This window comes from Crocodylus siamensis, chromosome 14 (assembly GCF_052110815.1).
Source record: "Crocodylus siamensis isolate JL-2025a chromosome 14, ASM5211081v1, whole genome shotgun sequence".
NCBI classification, from domain to species: Eukaryota; Metazoa; Chordata; order Crocodylia; family Crocodylidae; genus Crocodylus; species Crocodylus siamensis.
The window spans coordinates 60,152-82,251 of record NC_143408.1 but is presented as its reverse complement, the minus strand read 5'-3'; the positions used below and the strand labels follow the sequence as shown (position 1 = coordinate 82,251).

At 43.1% G+C, this 22,100-nt stretch overlaps 2 protein-coding genes across 3 annotated transcripts in view; one reads left to right on the top strand and one right to left on the bottom strand.

Moving 5' to 3' along the window:
* LOC149853017 (uncharacterized) overlaps positions 1-10,682 on the top strand; it is a 41,325-nt gene extending 30,643 nt beyond the window's left edge. For both annotated transcript variants that reach the window (XR_016439171.1, XM_090027616.1), the window contains 2 exons: positions 1,220-1,355; positions 10,383-10,682. Coding sequence is in view for 1 of the 2 variants with exons in the window: in XM_090027616.1 (XP_089883742.1) it covers positions 1,220-1,310 (91 nt within the window). In the remaining variant the exon portion in view is untranslated. The remainder of the gene's footprint in view (positions 1-1,219; positions 1,356-10,382) is intronic.
* Positions 6,444-22,075, bottom strand: AP1M1 (adaptor related protein complex 1 subunit mu 1). The gene is made up of 12 exons (XM_090027615.1): positions 21,930-22,075; positions 20,675-20,831; positions 20,222-20,289; positions 16,841-16,971; positions 16,299-16,446; positions 15,250-15,376; positions 13,701-13,843; positions 11,407-11,478; positions 10,691-10,849; positions 9,848-9,973; positions 9,075-9,150; positions 6,444-8,238 (listed from the first exon to the last, which is right to left on the bottom strand). The coding sequence occupies exons 1-12, from the start codon at positions 21,969-21,971 to the stop codon at positions 8,216-8,218; spliced, it is 1,272 nt and encodes a 423-aa protein (XP_089883741.1). The 5' UTR covers positions 21,972-22,075; the 3' UTR covers positions 6,444-8,215.
* Positions 22,076-22,100: the final 25 nt, after the last annotated feature.

Here is a 22,100-nt window from a genome sequence, read left to right as displayed (position 1 = left end):
TGGGAGACTATTTGCCAGGACACCCCCAAATGGAGGAAGAATCTGCTGCAAGGATTTCAGTTCTTTGAAACCTCATGACAACAACAGGAGACGGAAAAGTGGGAGTGGTAGAAACAGCGTGTCGCAGACTGAATCAAGAAGCTAGAGCCACCCCTACATGGAAACGTGCCCGAGTTGCAATAGAATCTGTTGATCCCAAACTGGCCTTGTTAAACCACCTTTGGACCCACAGATAAGGCAATCATGGAAGACCATCATCCTCGACTGCAAGGGATTGCCAATGATGATGGATACTATTTTTGGTATTAATGTCAATAACAAGGCAAAGAATATGTAGACACACACCCACTGTTAGCTTACATCTTGTTCTTTGCAGAATAATTACAAGAAGTAAAGTGGCTTTAACCCTCCCAGACACCTCCACCATCATCAAGCCATTCTTTTCTTCGAGGCAGTACCAGCAAAAATCTTATGGCACTTGTGTAACCGTGTACCTGCTCCACTGGGGAGCAAGAGTCCAGGCTAGAGTGCAAGACCTGCTTGCTTCCTGGCAGAACGGTATAATTTCACTAAGTCACACACATCCTCTAGGTGCTTTTTTTTCTCCTGGTTGCATTTATCTCCCTTGTGTGGCTGTCCTGAGGGCAACCTTCAAGGGCTGGAATAAGTGCTAGATACCTGCCTTGTGGCCTGATACTTAGAACACTATCCAAGAAGGTTGGAGGAAGGAAGTGGGGGAGGAAGGAGGGGTAAGCTTAAACTGTGAGAGGCCAGAACCTGGAAGAGTCCAGGTTGCTGTTGTTCTTCTCCAATACTGACACTTGCTAGCCATGACCTTTTACCTCATTGTCATTTTGAAAGTTAGCTTATGCAGCTTACAGTGCAGTAATGAATTCCCTTACCCCTCAATGCTACCCAGGGAGCAATAAAAATAAAGTGACCCAACTCTGAAAAAAAAGAAGAGAAAAGAAGGTTCCTTGTAAAACTGTACTCATGGTATGTTCTCAGAGTATACCCTATATTTATAACTGCTGCATGAATACAAAATGGCCTAGTTTCAGAGGACTATACAATGGAGTGGGGGCGGGGGGGAGTTTCCACTGTTGTGAATTCATGACAGCATTCTTGCAAGAGTTACTTGCTATATAAAAAACTAATGGTAAAAGAAACTGGAGATTTCTGCTCATATGTTGTCTTCTGTCTTGCTTTCTCATGTTAGTTTCTGCAAGGACTTCCAGCCTCGGCAAGGGTTGCTGACACTGCATACGTATACAGAACACAGGGTGTTCATTTCAGAGGAAGAACTTTAACAGCTGGAATTGTCACATACTGCACTTGGCACTTGACAAAGTTAAGTAAGTATTGCCAAAGCAAAGTTCAGTACATTTTTTTTCTCACCATGCAGTGAAAGCTCACAGAAAAAAAACAACAAACAGGTGCAATCACAGATTCATAGATTTTTAGGGTCGGAAAGGACCTTAGTAGATCAAGTCCAACCCCCTGCCCTGGGCAGGAAAGAACGCTGGAGTCAGATGACCCCAGCTAGGTGCTTGTCCAGTCTCCTCTTAAAGCGCATTCCAGATTTTGGCAACCCTCACCATAAAGTTCTTTTTTCTAATGTCCAATCTAAATCTGTTCTCTGTCAGTTTATAGCTGTTGTTCCTAGTAACCCCAAGGGGTGCCCTGGTAGTGTCTCCTATTCCTTGCTGGTCACCGCCCCCTCCCCCCCAAAAAATTAATTTGTAGGTGGCCACAAGATCCCCTCTCAGCCTCCTTTTGCTGAAGCTGAAGATTCAGGTCCCTCAATCTCTCCTCGTAGGAAATGCCTGCAGGCCCTTAACCATATGGGTAGCCCTCCTCTGGACCCTCCCCATATTGTCCACATCCCTCTTGAAGTGCGGTGCCCAGAACTGGATGCAGTACTCCAGCTGCAGTCTTACCAATGCCGCATAGAGGGGAAGTACCAAGACCTATTCGTGATGCGCCTTCTAATGCATGATTCTAGTTCTAATTCTAGTTTATAAAATAATCATCATTGTATAAACTAGAAAGAGTAAATCATCATAGTTTCATAGTTGGTAGGGTCAGAAGGGACCTGAGCAGATTGTCAGGTCCAACCCCCTGCCATGGCAGGAAGAGTACTGGGGGTTAAATGAGCCCAGCAAGGTGTTCATCCAGCCTCCTCTTAAAGCCCCCTAGGGTAGGAGCCAGCACCACTTCTCTTGGAAGTTGGTTCCAGATCCTAGCCGCCCTGACAGTGAAATCATGCCTCCTGATGTCTAATCTGAATCTACCCTCCGCCAGCTTGTGACCGTTATTTCTAGTCACTCCTGGTAGTGCTGGGGGGAACAGGGACTCCCCCAGCACCTGCTGGTCCCCTCTGACTAGTTTGTAACAGGCCACTGATCTCCCCCCTCAGCCTTCTCCTGTGGAGGCTGAACAGGTTCAGGTCCCGTCACCTCTCCTCTTTAGGGCCTGCCCTGCTGCCTCCTGACCATGCGAGTGGCCTCCTCCGGACCCTCTCTACGTTGTCCACATCCCTCTTGAAGTGCGGCGCCCAGAGCTGGACGCGGTACTCCAGCTGCGGCCTGACCAGTGCTGTATAGAGGGGGAGGATCACCTCCTTGGCCCTGCTCGAGATGCGTCTGTGGATGCATGACAAGGCGCAGTTGGTCTTCCTGACCATGTCCCCGCGCTGTTGGCCCACATTCATGTTGGCATCAATGATGACTCCAAGATCCTTTTCTTCCTCTGCACTGATAAGGAGGGAGTTCCCCAGCCTGTAGGTATGGTGCTGGTTCTTCCTGCCCAGGTGCATCACCTTGCATTTTTCAGCATTGAAACCCATCCTGTTCTCAGCCGCCCACCCCTGTAACCTGTCTAGGTCTGATTGCAGCCTATTTCTCCCATGGATAGAGGCTCGTGGTCTGTCTTTACAAGACATCTCAAAGCCAGGGCTAATTTAGATGCACACCGCTAGAAAGCAAAGCCAAGGAAACCAAAAAGCATATGGCATAAGGAACTGAGGGAGGAGGGGAAAATATGAGCACACAAAAAGAAACAAAAGATTAATCTAGACAAGGAAGTATTTTAAAAAGTTCTGCATTTTACAGAGAAGGAGGTTCTGGCTTCTTTAATTCATGGATCTTCATTTATCTGGAATGGTATTCTCACAGAACCCCAGGCATTCTCATAGTTCTGCTATGAACATGAGCCGGCAGTGTAACAAGGCCAATCATACTTTGTCATGCATTAGCAGATACATGACCAACAGATCGAGAGAGGTGATGCTCCCCCTCTATGCGGCATTGTTCAGGCCACAATGAAAGTACTGTGTCCAGCTTTGGGTGCCACACTTCAAGAGGGACACGGAGAATCTGGAGAGGGTTCAGAGGAAGGCTACTCACATGATTAGTGGCCTCCGTGAAAGACCCTACGAGGGGAGGTTGAGGGATCTGGATCTCTTCAGCCTGCACAAGAGATGGTTGAGGGGAGACCTTGTAGCCGCCTCTTAAGTTTATCATGGGAGGACAACGGGATTGGAGATGCGCTATTTACCAGAGCGCCCCTAGGAGTAACTAGGAATAGTGGGTGCAAACTAGGAGAGTAGATTCAGGTTAGACATTAGGAAGACTTTTTTTTACAGTAAGAGTGGCCAGAGCCTGGAATAGGCTTCCAAGAGAGGTGGTGCTGTCACCTAACTTGGAGGTCTTCAAGAGGAGGCTTCGTAGTCACCTAGCTGGAGGTCGTCTGACCTCGGTCCTCCTCCCTGCCAGGGGCAGGGGGTCGGACACAATGATCCTTTGTGGTCTTTTCTGACTCTGCAACCTATGAATCTATGAAAGATTTTACACCTGGGCCATGAGCTGATGCCCCAAGTTTACTGTTGGCTCCACTGGGTCACATTCCCACACCTTACCGATGACACTGAGTCATCACTGTTGTGTGATGACAGACATCCTACTTTGCAATCTACTTGTGTTCAAGCACTTCCCCCTGGTGGCTGGTGCTGTTGTAGCAGTTTATATCAGTACATTTCTTTCTTTCTTGTTGATTATCTCTGCTGTCTGGACGTATTACTACAGTCAGGTACAAGGGAGGCAGGGGAGCTGCTGAGGTAAGTCACTGAACTCCAAAGCATATGAACAGGTCATCATAATCCTACACTGAAGAAAAAGGTGAGATCTGCCATGGCTTGGCCAAGAACAGAAAATCAAATTTAGAAAGCAGGATGAGGATGTCAGCTATAGGTTACAATTAGTTCTGTAAAACAGAAAAGTCACAGGATTTTTTTTTTATTTAGGCAGTCTGGACACCAGTTTTAAGTTCTAGTAACTATTCCAAATATTTAATTTTAATTTCCTGAATGAAGTGTCTGATGAAACAGGTCACGTACACTATGTTATAGTGGCAGGATTTAGTCCCATCCCATGCAGCCTCTTTTCATATAGAGCAGATTGGCCTTAGACTGGAAGGAAGAACAATATCCCAATTTAGGTGGAATTGTTGCTTGATCTGTGAGCAAACTTGAAAGGAACCCAAAATAAGTAGCTGTATGGCTTGAACTCATGCCTGCTGTGCAACAGTAAGATTCTTTAAATGGGTTTGCCACTGCTCCTTTGCATCACAAGTAAGTTGATAGCACTGGCATTTCCCTTAGTTATTCTATATTTTTTAATACTACAGTATTTTCAGATTTCACTTCAAGGCTACCTTACCAATAGGAAAACTCAACACGAAGTGTACAGAAACACACGGCCCCTGCAGACATGTCCATTTTACTTGATGGAGGAATAAAAGAACCTTCCCCCTTCCCTTCCATCTTTGACTTCTATTGGATCCATTCTTCAGGCATTGTCTTCTCCCCTGTTCTTGCTCCTGGGCTATTAGTCATCACTTCCTTCCAGTGGGCTCCTTGTAAATTGGGTCCCTCTTCCAAATTTATCTGTGCTCTTTCCCCTCTCCCTCCCAGCTAATTTGAACTTTCCAAAGCAGGGAGGGAAAAGAGCAAGCAAGAACAACTTCAGTTGTTCCTTCTCCAGCGCCTTTAATACTGATGAAACAGCAGCATCTCAAGGCCAAAATCAGAATTGCAGCATTAGCTACAAGGCAAGCCTCCAGGCTGTTAAGGAGAAACCTATCTTCTCTCCCTGAGAGCTGCAACAACTCAGGGCAAAGTTTTGGAAGGCTGGAGTCCTTCTGTGAAGTAAGACACCTGCCACAACACAGGAAAAAGTCCTGAATACCAAATTCCGAACAAATGTACCTATGAATACCAAGATTTGTACTTCTAGCTAGTAGGCTGGTTTTGCCCTTACGAATGACCCCTTTTTTGTTGGAACATTCTCACAAAAGCTCATGGCTGAATCAAGGTGAAGGGAAATGTGTATTTCAAAATAAAATGGCAGAGGTTCTAAGCCGTTAATATTCAATACTTCAAGCAAAGTCTAAGGCTCTATAAAACACGCTCACTTGGAAATCCTGATGAAATATTTTACTCAAATGTACAATGATTAAAAGAAAATTCTGTTAAGACAGCCACACTACAGTATAAAAATGACACGCTGCCAAACCGAAGCAGGAAATCAGAGATGCACTGCAAAATGAAAGTTGCATCTTCAAATTAAGAAATTTAGTATCTGGCCACAGAAGGAATATGTGCGTCTCTAAACAGACCCTGGACTAACGTGAAAGCACTTAGACCTGCTTTGCAGTACAGAATACCTGGGAAATAATACCAATACCATTGAAAAGAATGATTTAATTTATTAAGTATTATTTAAATTTGTTCACTTTTACCCAACTAGAATTCTTCCCAATATAATTAGTTTTGACAGTGGTGTTTGATGAATATGCATATATAGAGGTTGCAGGAGGCAACCCCCCTCCCCCGCAAAAAACCCAAAAGAAAGAAACAACCTCCCCACTGCCAACAACTAACATTTAAATAGTAACTGAATACGTCTGCTACATTATGGCTGTATTACAGTAATTCATCAGAATACATTAACTGTTAGCATTTATCAAACATTCCACTTACCTAGAAGTGACCCTATGCGACTGGCAGTACTTCAATCCAGCCAGTCAGCCTTTTATATTACAGCGTGGGGGAAAAAAGGCACTCTTTCTAATGTATTGGACTACCATAGCCTACAGCCACTATTCAACACAAACCTCCAATAGTTGCAAGGCAGAAAAGAAAAATACTGTTCGAGCAGAATACAAGCCTCAATAAGTTAATTAACGAATATATAAAGCTGTTTTAAGAACCAGCCTAAACAGATGACTAATTCAACTGTGTATGAAAAAAAAGACCTTAATCAATCAGACATCTTCAGTAAGTGGTCAGCCAGGCTGTTAAATTTATAAACATAAAAAGCTAAATAAAAGATCTCAAGATGAGCTAGCACTCCCCCCCCTAAACAATCAAAGTACACCAAAAATCTTGGACAACATGATTTAATAATTTTTGTCAGCCGACTTGCTGGGTAACAGACATCACTTAGTTTGGAATACATGCATCCACACTTAAAATTCTGCCTCACCATCCACCTCTCCCCCATATTGTCTTCTAGACACAGCTTTATGTTAGCACTGTGACAACATCAGCAGGAGTCTTTTCTGAGATAAGTCCTCCTTTAATATAAAGCTACATTACTTGGGAATTTGGTTGATTTTTTTTAAATAATATATGCAACAGAATACGAGGGTTACAGTTGCTGAGTTATCCTCTCACCCTCGAGGCAGGGCTCAGGACATTTATTAATAGGGCAGTGCAGGCATCCATCTGTGGGCAGAAACGTTGAGTCTTCAAATCTGCCAATATAACAACTGTCAGGTTTACCGTCACACCAGAAATAAAAGTGTTTGGAAGTCCTTTTTGAACAGAACCCTGCTATAATTATTTGTCAACATTTTCTAGAACAGAAGCAACTCAGCTCTATCTTCAAAAACAACAGCAGTATGTAAAACAACCAAACATACAAAATAAAGAAACACACACACGAACCCAGGCAGGGGTCTGCCCTGACCACGTAACATTGTGGCAGTGTGTCAACAAGCTTAGAACAAAGAATTGGGTAACTACTTAAATGGAAAAAAGACAGGGAAAGAAAGCAACTTTTCAAGACAAGCTGGAGCAAGTTTAAACAGTTTTTTAAAGTACACGTTGAAAAAATGGGAAAATGCATCTGAAACTAACCTAGGTGATAGGGATGCAGTTTCTGATTGTTATCCACTGAGATGCTAATAGATTGGAAAGAATCAGGAAGGACCTGACTTATTCTGAAGATCAAGAAGCATCTTCCTACAGAGTTTTTTTTTAGCCATATTGTTTTTGACCTTCTTAATGTAAATAGGAGTCTCAGCTTGTTTAATCCAAGTTTTAATTTTCTTTTTCCATTGATAATATCAAAGCCAAACAAGCATTGTGCTAGCTGGCACTAATTGTTTAAATGCCTCAGCATTACAATCTCTGCTAGCAACGAGCATTCAGTTTGATCCTGGAGCGATGACCACAGACATTTTTTCTTGACATCTCTCACCTTGGACGTAACATAGCAGTTACAGTATTTGTATGTTTAAAACTGTGCACAATCCCACCACTTCAAGTTGTCAAAGATTACATGACCTAAACATCTGAAATAAAACCAACTTTTATTCTGAATCTATGACAATTTTTTGATCCATCTCAAGTCACTGCAAGCTCATACAGCCTTAATTAAAAGAAATCACCACCCAGCAGATGGATTTTTGGGCAGAATAAATATCCTGGGTTAGCGCAACTAAGAATGCTTAAGAGTCATTTCGGTAGCACTATCATTTTCCCTGTTTTTAATACGATTCTGCTAATGACTTTACAGATGGCATTAGTACTCTTGAAAGTTTGGACACTTGGAAAAACTCTGACATTTGACTGTCAAGAGATTCAGTCTGTGTGCCTGGCTTCTCAGGAAAAACTGCTACTCCCAACACGATCAACATTTAGCAGCAAAATTAACGTGCTCTAAGAATGAAATAAACATCTACCCAATCTGTACTAATGGTCCAAACACTGTTTGTTGAACATAGTAAATAACCAATTCCTTCTCCTCAGTTCAAGTGTGCTGAAACAATACATCTGGAAACAAGAGTCTGCAGTCTTCAATACAGTAAAGATTTCTGCAAACAAATTTTAGGCCTGAAGTACAGCTGTCTATGTTGGGTACAAAAATTCTTATTGTGTTCGGAGCTGATAGTCTGCAAGAAAGAGCGAGAAGAAACAAACTGAAACACAGTAGAACTCATTAGCTCATCCTTCATTGCCAAACAAAAATAATTACATCAGACCACGAATATTTAAGAAATGCTAATGCTAAAGTAAAACAGAGTTCAGTCAGGCTAAAAAGAAGTATAAAGAATTGTGTTTCTAAAGCTGCATCTGGAAGAGAAACGTTTTGCTCCTTTACTGTTAAGCAAGTAACAGGTAAAAGTAACTTTTGTTCACCCAAAACTGACTGTCCAACTGACTCAACAGCTTCAGTATTAACAGTGACACTGTCAGCCTTGAGAGACATACTTCAAAACAAAATTATCAACTTCAGATGGCAGAAGCCTTGCTTTAGCTGCAAAATACTCAATTCGCTCGTCAATGTACAGCCATCACTAGCACTTCCATAACAGCAACAATAGGGTGTTTTTAAAAGGATTTATAGCAGTCGTGCATGGAACGATTTCACACTGAAAAGTGAGAGCAGTCTAGAGCAGGGGTGGCTAACCTGTGGCATACATGTCACAAGTAGCAAAGACAGCTTGTGTGTGTGGCAGACTGGGGTGGGGGCAGGCAGCACAGTGGCAGGCTGGCCAGGGAGCACAAAGCAGAGAAGCAGATTGGCCAGGGGAAGGGGACTGGAGTGGCACTCAGGGAAGGCGCAGAGCCTGATTCATGGCATGCCTGCCAAAAGGGTTGGCTTCCGGTAGTCTATAGGCATGACGCAGATGATTGCTGCGAGTGCGAACGTGAGTGCCTGTGCAACAGTGATGTAAGAAAATAATGTGTAAATTCAGTGTCTACAGATATCCTCTTTTAAAGTTACCTCCATTTTGGGTGATGTAGCGAACCCACGGTAAAGCCTGATACCCACTCTTCTCGATGATCTTTAAGTAGCGGACCTTTAAATAAATAAAAACAAGCCACACTGCACCTTATGCAACTTTGTCACTGGAGCCCACAACATTTTAACTGAGGACTTATTAAACAAAAGCCTTGGACATAATTATGAATGGGAAGCAGCACTCAAAGAGCAAGTAAAATACCAGGATATACAGAAATAGGAGAGAAATAACATCACCACAAATATTCTAGGTGGGAGCACAACTTCATGTGCTGTTTTGGTCACCAGCTGTATTTAAAAAAAAAAAAAAAAAAGAGAGACATTCCTCTTGGAACTGCCAGGGAAGCCAGAGTTGAGGACAAAGATCACACGAACCAAACTGTTTCCATATAAGGAATAGAAAAGAAAACTGTTTAGAGGAGACAAACAAAAGGTGCAATATAAGAGAGGTATATAATACAGTGAGCAGTGTACATCAAGCCAGTCAGGGGCTTCCTTAGCCTTCTTTTGGAACAGTAGGGGAGACTTTCAGCAAAAACACAAAGATGAGTTTCAAGAAAAGATAACAAGAAATGTTCTTTTTCCTAATGTCTTAAGCAAACATAAGGTGCAATTAAGAGGCTAGTAGAACTAAGGTAAACCTGGCCTCACCATCAACTTTGGGCTTTATTACCCGGGTAGCACTACCCAGCAGCTAAATGAACAAAAGGATTAATCATTTAATTTTCTAGAAGTTTTATTTTTTTGTTACAAACCTGGATTCCTGAAGTGGTAAAATATGGAATTTCAAACTTGACACTAATGGGTGGTTTGCCTTCTTTATCTTCAGCTTCAACACTCGGAAGTCCAAAGTGAGCTCGCATTAGATACTCCTTTCCCCCCTGCCGAAAAGTAAAGTGAAAAAGTCAGTCATTCCACAAGAAAACATTTTTGGGAAAACAAAAGTGCTTCTGGTATGGCAAAGCTCTCCAGCCATAGATATGGAGTGATTACACATTTGTTTTTTAAAAAAAGAAAAAGTTCTTACAAGTTGAACTCCAGATCAGACTATGGACAAACTAGAAAAAACCCTATGGTTCCAAATGTCATACCACAACGCCACCCCCTTTTAAAAATAAAAGGAGCTAGGTCATTTTTTGGTAATTATTATATGTAAAATTGTTACAGGAAATGGTACGTGTAATCCCTTCAGTGTTTGGAAGGGATTACTGTCAATGGCGATTATAGAGACTCAAGATGTGACAGGTATAATCGCTTTAGTGACTGAACCTTATTTTCTTCTCACAACAGGTATGTTGAATGGCAAGTGAAGGAGAACAGAAGAAGGTGTGAACATAGACCAGACGGTAATTCATATCTAAACATGAAATGCAGGGGGATTTGCTTACAGAATTACCACAGTAAGTATCTGCGGTCTTAAGTTTCAATACTTCATTGAGAACGGGGAAAATGTTCAGTATTACGTGTGCAATGTTAAGATTCTGTCTTAAGCAAATTTTGATCAAGTTCTAGATTTCTTAAATAGATTCACTTTCATCAAAAGCTACAATGCTGAGGTGTTCAGCTATTAGCAGAGCTATTATAATATTGCTGCTTACCGGAAAAGATTTAATGGACCACACAATTTCACTGTTCTCTGGAACCCATTTAACACTTCCCACTGTGGTTTTAAATTTTGGTGAGTCTGCATCATTTGGAACTGGAATGTGAATCTCCACATTGTTGGCAGTAGACCTACGCTTGAATTGACTCTTTGCCTAAGAAAGTGAGAGGTAATTTTTTTATTTTTTGTTTATTATTCCTACTCCCCAACCTCCCTCCCTGGTCTTCCAATTTTCATATTCAACAAAATCTTATTTGGATATTCTAAAGACCTTGGAGCTAGAAAATGCCTTGTTTTGTCAGGAGTGTTTTAGAAGATCCACATATAGAAGTATAATATAGAAATCAGAACCAACTTTCAAATCAAACATGCAAAACATGATATCCTGTGATTTTAAGACACTTCTATAAAACTGTAGATTTTTAAATGCTTCTGTGAACACTCAAGCTGTCACTTTAATCCAGCCAACACAAAGCTGCCTGTTTCTTCTCCTCCCGTTTTATACATTTGAAGATCTCCCAGATGGCAATTCATACTACCTGTAAGGTACAGATCACTTCTAGTAACTGCTCCTCTCTACCAGTGAAATACCATTTACGTGAAAGAACTACTTCCCAGAAAACAAACACATTAAAAAAAAAAAAAAAGAAGCATTTAAAGGAACAGAATTCAGGGGCTGAAGGTGAAGATATACATTTAGAGGCCTCTGACCTTGATCATGTACTCTATGCGACTGTGGGAATGTTTTTCAATCACAGACTCAATCCAGATCAGTGGTTTTACCTGTTGGAAAACAAACAAGTTTTTACAGAGATGAGAAAGAAGTAGTTACGGTACATCAGCTTCCAAAAATGTTGGATAGGAAACATCTAATTAATACACATTTTGTTCTGGCTAGACCCAGGCACTAAAAATAAAGTTCTGTATATGCGATTCAGAAATACAAATGAGAAAATATCAAGTTTTGACTACAAAAACAAGATGCCAAAAACAAAAGAACAACAAAATAATCACCCTGAAGTTTTAAGATTTAATTTAGTCTCAGAAAAACTCTCAAATGACAGAAACATTCAGTGTCTCCCAGAACAAAATGTAATAACTGAAAGCATTAGGAACTCAAAATGCAATAGGCTAAAAAGCAGCCACCAACTTTGGTTTTAAAATGTTCTGTTAAATTTCAGTAATTTATTCATGTCACATCATCAGTAATCATCTTTTCGATTCACCAGTTTGTTGCCTCTTGCCATAGCATTACACAGTCTGGTTTTGCCACATACAGGTACGTGATCAACCAGTTTCATTCTTGGATGTTACCTTTTCTTATTGATGAAGCAGACTTTCTTATCTTCATAACAGTATGACCAGACAGGCCAATTACAATGTTTTGCTCTGAACAGGTTAACATACAAGTGACTTTAAAGGCTTTCTAACTTTAAAAAAAAGTTTTATATGGCAAGCAAGGATCCAAAGCCCTGAGTTTGGGAGCAGAGGCAGAGAAGTGTTAACCTGGCTCTTGGCAGTGATGCCTGACAACACCTCTCACAGAAAGGCCCTGTTCTCACTTCATCCACTTGCCCCTGCCTCCATTCCAGTGCCTACCTTGATGGAGCGCTGCAGGCCTGCATCTCACACAGCTGCTGCCCATGCCACTTGTGGCATGTGTGCTGGCCACGCCTGCACAAGGTGGCAGTAGCAAACATAGAAGTGGAACACAGAAGCGGAAAGGGATCTTGGAGTCCTAGCGGACTCCAAGGTGAACATGAATTGTCAGTGTGACGAAGTCATCAGAAAAGCTAACTGCACTTTATCGTGCATCAGCAGATGCATGACAAACAGAACCAAGGAGGTGATAATTCCCCTCTATCGGGCGCTGGTCAGACCGCAGTTGGAATACCCCGTGTAGTTTTGGGCGCCACACTTCAAGAGGGATGTGGAAAACCTGGAGAGGGTCCAGAGAAGGGCCACTTGTATGGCTAAGGGCTTGCAGGCCAAGTCCCACAAGGAGAGACCAGGGCACCTGGACCTCTTCAGCCTCCGCAAGAGAAGGTCGAGAGGCGACCTTGCGGCTGCCTATAAATTCATCATGGGGGCGCAGAAGGGAATTGGCGAGGCTCTACTCACCAAGGCGCCTCTGGGAGTCACAAGAAACAATGGCCATAAGCTAGCAGAGAGCAGATTTAGATTGGACATTAGGAGGAACTTCCTCACAGTTAGAGTAGGCAAGGTCTGGAATGGGCTCCCAAGGAAGGTGGTGCTCTCCCCTACCCTAGGGGTCTTCAAGAGGAGGTTGGATGGACATCTGGCTGGGGTCATCTGAACCCAGCACTTTCCTGTCTATGCAGGTGGGTCGGACTCAATGATCTACTGAGGTCCCTTCCAACCCTAACATCTATGAATCTATAGAGATTTTACTAGATCAGTATTTTTTAATGTGCTATACCTCCCTCTCAAAGCACCCGACTAAAATCTAGGCGACAGTTACTTTTTCTCTACCCAGTACATTAAGATCAGCTGCATTTACAATTATGATGATAGTAAACATATACGTGTAGAGACCAACACGGTAGACTAGAACTGCTCCACCAACTGTGAAGGAATCTTGTTTGCAGTTTCTTTCTTATAGAAAGAAATATTTCTGTAAAGGGGATTTTACAAGAGTCCCATTCTTTCAGCTGCTATGACATGCACACCCTATTGAACTGTGGGAAAGTAACAGTGTCTTGAGCAAATAAAACTAAAAGGAAATATTTTAGAGTCAAATTGAAGTTGCATTTTGATTCAGAGTGGGAATTCTTGTAACTGTAACTTTTGCTAGTATTTGAGAACACATATTTATTGTTAAGTCGCTCATTTTAAATCTGCTATTTCTTCCAAATATGTAAGCATGAAACTTCACTGTTAACAGGGCAATTAAAAAAAAAAAAAAGGACGAGAGATTCTAGAAAACCTTTTTCCAGTTTTGCCTGCAATTCAGTACATGTTTTCTTTGAATCTGTTAGACTTACATGAGTGTTAAGACGATAAGACATGAGTTCAAACTCCCCATCAGGTGGGATGAAAGAAATGGTCCGGTCATTTTCAAAGCGAGAGAGACGGACACACTGGTGAAACTTTACATCTTCCAATTCCACTGACTTGCTTTTGCCACCTATCAGAAAACATAAATACTAACTTGTTTTAACATAACAACATAAAAGCCTACATCCAAAGTCCAAACACAGCTCCTCATGAAAAAGTGTAATATTCCCCACATGAACTAGGACTATTCTAACTCACCACTGAAAATTTAGAATTACACACACATGGGCCTGAACAGGACACAGGGGAATCCTGAAGGTAATAAGATAAAACACGATGTTCTGTTTTTGCTCAGTACACACACACACCACACACACACAGCTTGGAATTCCAGTCTTGAAGGGAAGAAATGCATTGCAAGTCCAAAAGAATACATTTCCCCCCCCCGGATGTTACATGGGGCAGGGTGCTGTTGCTAATACCATTTTATCTATCTTGGTTGACTTAAGACTTTTCTACATTTAAGTACCCCTTGAATTCCCCTTTACCTACCTCTTCTCTTGCTCATAGTCTATGAATACAAGCCTGCAATTTACATCTCAATCTGCCAAAGCCTAAATTTTAAATAGAGGTTTATAACCATCAAGAAATGAGTATCATGATGTATTTAAGTAGCAATACAAAATCATTTAATGTGATAAACTGCTATCAAGTTATTATTCCTAATATTGCAATGTAAATTATGGTCAACAATAAGTAGAACACAGAAAACTTGGGGACTAAAGTGAGTAATATCCTTTGAAATGAGGTTTGCTTAAACACAAGGCTTAGTTTCAAGAGGAGACTGGATAGGCCCCTGGCTGGGGTCTTATGACCCGTCCCACTCCCAGCGCTCCTTCCTGCCCATAGCAAGGGGTCGGACTAGATGATCTGTCTAGGTCCCTTCTGACTCATTGATTCTATGATTCTAAGGCCTCCACAACAGAAACCTTACAAACTACAGCTAAGACAGATATAGGAGAAATGCTTAATTAAATACAAGGTATTTTGGGCCCAAAGCAAGTAAATGCGATAAAACTTCATTTACATTCCCCCTTCCAATTGTTGAAGCTGAAAAATGTCTCTGAACTAATAAAACATTAAAAGAGCCCCTGCTATGAAACAGACAATTCTCTACTCCCAAGTGTTCACCAGCCTGGGGCAGATGTGCCACAACTGGTATGGGCAGTGGGTCTGGCATGCAGCAGACGAGGGAGGGGATGGGTAACACAACAGCAAACAGAGGAGGGAGCAGAAAGCAGAGCAGCAAATAGGGCAGAGGAAGGGGATTGGGTTGGCACTTGGTGAGGATATGGGAGCTAAAAACGGGTGGCCCCCAATGCTCGACTCCTACGCAGGAAGGCAACATGACACACCATTAAAGAACAAATGCTTTCCCCTGAAATGATACAACACTTGATCTTAGCCCTATACACATCAGAAGAGTAATAAACCAGGTAATACTGCTGCTATTCGAGACACCGCATACATACTCACGTCCTGTGTTATCAAAGAGTACTTTATCATTTAAACCAAGGCGAAGCTCTGGCATTCCTGAGAGAAAGACCCTCATTTTAATGGATCCAACGATCTCACTCCGTAATACATTGCCATTGGCACTCACCTAAAGAGCAAAGAGAGGTGGAGTTATTCTGGTAAGTCGTTATTGCTTGAAAATAGTATCAAATGCATGCAGCCCCACGTCCCAGATGAGTGGCGTGAGGCTGGTTGGCAGGCTGGATTGAGCTCATTGTCCCCTTCCCCAGTGCACCTAGCCAAGTTAGGACCCCCTGCTGCAGTGCGGCATCTGTGAGCACCATGTGCAGCACAGGTCCCAGACCTGCTGGAGGATTCACTGGAACAAGTATGTTGAGGAAGGGGGCCTGTGGGCCTGACCCGGCATGTGCCATAGACCAGGTGGGCCCAATCAGACCCAGGGCAGCACCGCAGGACAGACGGCAGACCTCTAGAGACTGAACATTTGATGCCCCTAATTAAAGGACAATACAGTACATGAAAAAGACTCTACTGCACAGCACTTGTAATAAACAAGGTTTCACATCACAGTCAACACAAATTATTTTTTAAACAAACAGAATGCTAGCATCTTCCCCTTGATCTTGGTTCTCGTTATTTCTCATTTTAAAAAAATCCAGAATTCTCTCCCTCTCGGAAGTTATTCTATGAGAATAATACAGTTAAGATGTATGGATGAAGGGGGATTAGGTAGTTCAGTCTGGAAGTTACCAGACAAGTGAAAATCCCATAAAAAAAATATGACTGAGATTCATAAGAATGATTAGATACAACTATTTATGCCATTGCCTTTATTGGATGATCAACCTTAGTGACATTTAATTAAGTATCAAATAATTAAATATTAAATAATTAAAAAGTGATTTCAATTGTGATAGTATAAACAGAGGCATATAATCTCAATTGTTCCGTTTTTTTGTATTTGCATGTTGCAGCTCTTTACACTGTTTACTACTATATTTCTCATTAAAAAATATATGAGGTATAACAGAAGTAAAATATAAACCTACCAAAAGGTTAACAGATTCTATAACGTCCAGAAACACCTCATTTTTCCTATATTTTATCCCCTCTGACCTCCAAGAAACAGCATTGGTAACAGTGGCAGGTGGACGTGGAGCTCCAGTTTCAAGTTTGTGGCCTTCCTGAGTGATGTACCTTCCATCACAGAAGTTGAGTGAAAGATATGAAAAATACATTTTGTAATCTTCATAACTACTATAGCAACACTGGTATCAGCATGTAAACTGTAAACTAAGGAAAACTAGAAGAAGACATAAACTTTTTTTTTCTTTGCCAGCTCCTGTCATTTTACATGCTTGTTTATTTTCTGGTAAGATACTGCAGTTATCTTTCAACAAAAACCGTAAGACTAACAAGTTTCATCAGCCACCTGGGGGTTAAGGAAAACGAACAAATTAATCTTCCAACTTCCCAAGCCATAAGAAAATGAGGCCTTTCTCAGATCATTCAGGTCAACATTTGTATGCTCCTAAATATTTTTAAACAATCTACCATATTGACATTTAAGTACCAGTACACAGATACTTACTCTTGTAAAATTTTACTATCAGTGGTTTGGGGATAACCAAAATCCATTAGCTCATCTAGCAATTCATAAATAATAACAAAGTTATCCCGAATGCTTTCTTCTTCCAACTCCTTGAAATATTCAGAAAATACCTGAAATGTTCAAGTTAGAAAAGAGTAAAGTCCTAGATCTGCAATTATATGCATTTAAAACAGCGGTTTCCAAACTAGCGTACATGTACCTGCAGGGATATGTGGCGTATTGCCAAGTGGTACGTGCACAAATTCTTAATAATGGTGGCAGAGCTTTTGATTGTTCCACACACAGCCAATAAAAATGCATGCTGCACCTTGACATTGGTGCATACGCAGAGATGCAATGAGGACAGGGGGCACAAGCTGCAGTTTTTTTTCTTTTTTTCTTTTTTTTTTTAAAGGTACAGGGACAAAATCCTTGAAAACCACTGCTTTAAAACTTAACAGAAGGGGCTTATTATAAATGGTACCAGAAAGTTAAATTCAATTCACATTACTTCCAAACCTCCATAACACAGCAGAACAAAGTTTTGATTGGACATTAGACAGAATTATCGTCACTGGAACCTGAAATTCCAAGTTTCCTGACATTCAAGGCGTTATTTATTTAATGCTTCCACTTTTTTTTTCTTTTTTCTTTTTTTTTTTTTTAAAGTCACAGAAAATGAGGCTTGCAAGGGACCTCAAGAAGTCATCGAGTCCAACCCCTTGCTCAGAGCAGGACCATCCAACTATCATCTTGGGCAAAGCTTTGTCTAGACCCAGGTATAGAGATTCCACCACTTTGTGGTAACTTGCTCCAGTGCTCTACTACCCTGCTAGTGAGAAAGTTCCTCCTGATATCTAACCTCAATTTCTTTTTCTGCAACTTGAGCCCATTGCTCCTTGTTCTGTCATCTGTCCCCACTGAGAACAGCCCAGCTTCATCCTCTTTGCACCCCCTTGCAGGGAGTTGAAGGCTGCTTTTAAATCCCCCCTCAGTCTTCTCTTCTTCAGACTAAATAAGCCCAGGTCCCCCAGCCTCATTGCTTAGAATGATTTTTATTTTAAAATCTTAAGATAGTTTTTTGTTTGGACATAAGTTACTATAGCTTCTGAAAATTCCTGCAATAATGCAATTCTGTCCCACACAGAGCATAAGTCTCAACTAACAGACCATCTTTCCCACTATTCTGCTGCTCTTAATGGTCCCTCACATTTATACATTTCAGAAATCTTTGGTTAACCAGTGCTGCCAAAACAAAGATACAGTTACACCACAAAAGCCCTTTTTTCAACCTGCCCACTGAAGAGGAGTGCTTTCCCCAGTTCACAGCAGCAACTCTTTTATAGTAGTTGGAGTGCTCCAGACTGAATGATGCGCATGTTTATTAGTAATAAGAATGCACCTCCATGCATTTGACTTGGCTAATTAGTTTAACAATCCCTGAAAACTGAAGTGTACCATAACACTCAAGATAGATGCCTAGCTGCAAAGGAAAACATTCTTCTTCCAGGAAACATGCCTTTCACCAAGAACCAGCCAACCAGGCACAGAGACTACACTGTCTCATACAACACCAATGAAGCGCAATCAGCATCAGCCTTAGTCCAAGGGGATAGATACCTCAAAGTCACATGCCCAAGGAATGTCAAACAAATAAAGCTTACTTTCTTCCAAAACACATTCTTAGGAAAATGACAAAATTTCCTCTTCGTTAAAGTACAAATCCATCTTCCTTGACTTTCATTCTAAGCATCACATTCTTATTTTGACTCTTTCTACTAGCCTTTACTTGCACATGGCATTGATTTTAAAAGTCTCATCTAGAGGTGCGCCAAGATATTGGTGCCATAATTGGATCAGCACCGATAAAAGGAAAATTAACATCATTGGCTAACAGCTCTTTGGGGCTGGTGCAGCCAATAATGTTAACTGATAAATATAATATGCTTTCTGGCAGGGGTCTTCAGACACTGCATGCATGTACCTGGCCAGGAATGCAGTTGGGCAGTGTGGAAAGCAGCACACTGTGGTAAGTTGGCGGGGGGGGGAAGGGACATGGGGGAAAGCAGATTGGGGCCCCCTCGGTAAGGGAGGGAGTAGGCCAGGTGCTGGAGGTGCTGCCCAACCTGGATGGTGAATGGGACCCTGGGGCAAGTGAGACACAGTTGTGGGCCGCTCGTCCAGAGGGTGCGTGGGGGAGGATGGGGTGTCTCCCCAGTGCTGCGTGCATGCTCAGGAGAGGCATGGGAGGCCATATGCTCCCCTGGATTTGTACTTGGGGCGGAGGCAGGCTGTGTGCTGTGGGCTCGGGGCTGTCTGCCCTGCTGCCTATGCCCTGGGAGCTGTGTGCTAGCCACATGTCCCTTGCCCATCTCCCAGAAGTGGGGGCGGCAAGTTGTGCCTCCTGCTGCCAGGTGGGCAGGAGACGCATGGCCAGTATGCAGCTCCTGGGGCAAAGGCAGCAGGGCAGAGAGCCCAAAGCAGGCAGCCCACCTCCGCCCTACTCCTAAATGCATCCCCATTCTTAAAATTGATGGCGGCGGCACTTGAACTAAAGCTCGTTTGATGAGTTCAAGCACCCCTGCTGCCATTTTTAGGCACCGAGATGCTCATCCCCTGGACAAGTTGCCTGCAGCTCCATCCTGCTCACTGCCCTGGCCCCAGGGTCCCATTCATTGCCCTGCTTGGGCAGTGTTTCCAGCCCCAGCCTCTACCCCACTGCCTCCCGCACTGCGGGGGTTTTGATCTGCCCCACGTCCCTTCCCCTCCACAGACTTAACTGACGGGAGCTGCTCTCAACACTGCCCAGCTGTGCTCCTGGAAATCGGTTATTGGATCGGTATCAGCTGATATGCCTGGTGAAAGGTCACCTGGTGATACTGGCCAAGCAAATCTTTATCGGTACACCCCTAGTCTCATCCATATTTTCAAGTCTGGTAACAGGAATATTGTGGCACAATTACTTGCATCTCCCACTTTTGGTTTCCTCTACAGTAACTGTTATGTTCGTTTCCTTTCCTGTTCCTGCCCCTTATATCCTTTTTCAGCTCACCATGCCACTACATTTTTCTAATCCTTCCAATGCTAGTTGTGCATACAAAGCAGCTGTCCCTAAGAAGGTGACCTTTCCTTTGGGGGTATCTTTTAGATTATATGCTCTTTGAAATGAGGAAGGTATCGATCTTCCTTTTTGTCAAAGCCCTTCTGATGTGCAACAATACAATGTTAGTAGTTAATGCAAAAGGATCACCAAAATATAGCCATTGCACAATTAGATGTGGTATTTCTATGCAGCAGTAAGAATTCAAAGATCTCTAAAGCTGTAAACAACAATATGACTTCCCTGAAAGAGCAATACTATTTTATCAATTGTGTACTCACCTGAACCACCTTATAGAGGAATGAAAACACCAGAGAGACACAAGCATTCTTCTTAGAAGTTGCAACAACTGAAAAAAGTAAGTTTAGGAATGTTTGCTCAAAGTTCCCATTTTTTAAATTTTATTTTTAAATCCCCCTTCAAAAATGTTTACTAAGGCACTGCAGCTGACCCAAAAACTCAAGAAGCAGCATTCATTAGGTATACCATGTCATTTCTAAATGGTGACCTACTGAAAAGCAAAGACAGGTAAGCACTGAGAAAATACTGGTTGCATTGGCACTTAAAACATATATATATTTGTGTTGATAGGGTATTCAATGGGAATTTGACCTTAACTGTTTTTTATCTTTGAAATCCTTTCCCCCACTTCCCCTCTGCCATGCTGACTTACATTGTGAAAATTCACAGTCAACATTTCCACCCTATTAAGGAGCCTATATGCCAAAGGATACGATATAAATTGTTATGTTTAATCCACATAAAACGAACTCCTCCATGAGCTAGAATGGGGGAAAGCGTTCCTTCTTCTTCCTTTTCCATAAGGATCGGCATAAAATGCTCAACCTCTGACATATCAACATCTCCACGGTAATTTCGACAGATGAGAACCTGCAGTGGATGAGTACAATAGAGAACCAAATGGACAACATACTTGAAGTGGTCATCTGACTAACATACATGACCTTTGGAAACGGAGGTCAAATAATTGGAATGACTAAAATTGATACTTGTATGGTGGAACCACAGACTACTTGGCTATTTAAGCTACAAAATGCTTGTGGAAATCTTTTATTTAACACACTGTATTTATTTGATTCCAAGACAAGATTTTTCCCCCCCATTTAACATGGGGAAAAAAAAACATTCTCATCTTGGGATCAACTATTGTGAGGGTGAGGGATGGAGGAAGAAAAGTAGGCAGCCACTGTGGCTGCAACTGCTGCCTTCCCCCACTGATGTCAGACCCCCCACTTGCCTTTGCTGTGGCAAGCTGCCCCCACTCCAGTCTGGGCCACGGCCATGGCCACAGCGCTCTTGCGCAGGGCTGAGGCCAAGCACCGTGCTCCAGGATGGAGCAGGGACAGCCTGCTGGAGCCAGGGTAAGGAGCAAGGGGCGGGCAGAGGGGAGCAAAGACAGGGCCCCAAGGTGGCAGGGAGCAAGGCTGCGTGTGTATGGGGAGCCTTTCGCATCAGGATGCAGGGGGGCAAGAGATGGTGGGGGTGAATGACTGGCAGCAGGAGGCACGCTGCTCCATTCCACTCCAGCCGACTGCCCGCATCTGCTGCAGCAATTGGTTGGGTGGGTGGGGGAACAACTTTGGGACGACTCTCCAATTAGAATACCTGGACCGGTTAAGTGTTCCACCTACACCACTGAGCTGTTAAGGCGGTCACCTTAAATCCCGCCGCAAAGAGGGTGTGCGGACACCTGGCAGCTAGAGAAGTCTGCACAAACCGGCCGTCAGACAGCACAGAGCCTGCGCTGCCCCTTGGGACTCAGGGAAGCCTGCGCGGTTGCAACGCAGCGCGGAGCGGGCCCCACCGGCCTGTGCTCCTCGGGCAGCACTGCTGCCAGCCCTCAGGGAAGGGCGGCTCGGGAGGAGCCGGCCTGTCCTGCGGGCCCCGGGACACGGGGAGGCGCGGCCGGACCGCCAGGGAGCCGCTGCGCCGGAGGAACCGCCCGCAGCCAGGCCGCGCGGGGCCTACCTTCCCCTTCAGGTCCAACACGTAGACAGCGCTGGCGGACATGCTGCCAGCTCCTGCCCCCCACGGCCTCACCCGCGCACTTCCGGCCGGAAGTAGCCCTGCTCCCGCCGGAAGCCGTGAAAGCTCGACCCGGCGCGCGGGGCGGGGCCTCGGTCCCCTCCTCCGGGGTCG

What these genes read in the sequence shown, in the direction of transcription:
- AP1M1 (XM_090027615.1), bottom strand. Translation starts at nt 21,971, where the DNA reads ATGTCCGCCAGCGCTGTCTACGTGTTGGACCTGAAGGGGAAG. An exon ending in CTTATCGTCTTAACACTCAT is followed by an intron (nt 11,479 to 13,700) that starts GTAAGTCTAACA and finishes GTTTTCCAACAG; the next exon opens with GTAAAACCACTGATCTGGAT. An exon ending in GCATAGAGTACATGATCAAG is followed by an intron (nt 10,850 to 11,406) that starts GTCAGAGGCCTC and finishes TCACTTTCTTAG; the next exon opens with GCAAAGAGTCAATTCAAGCG.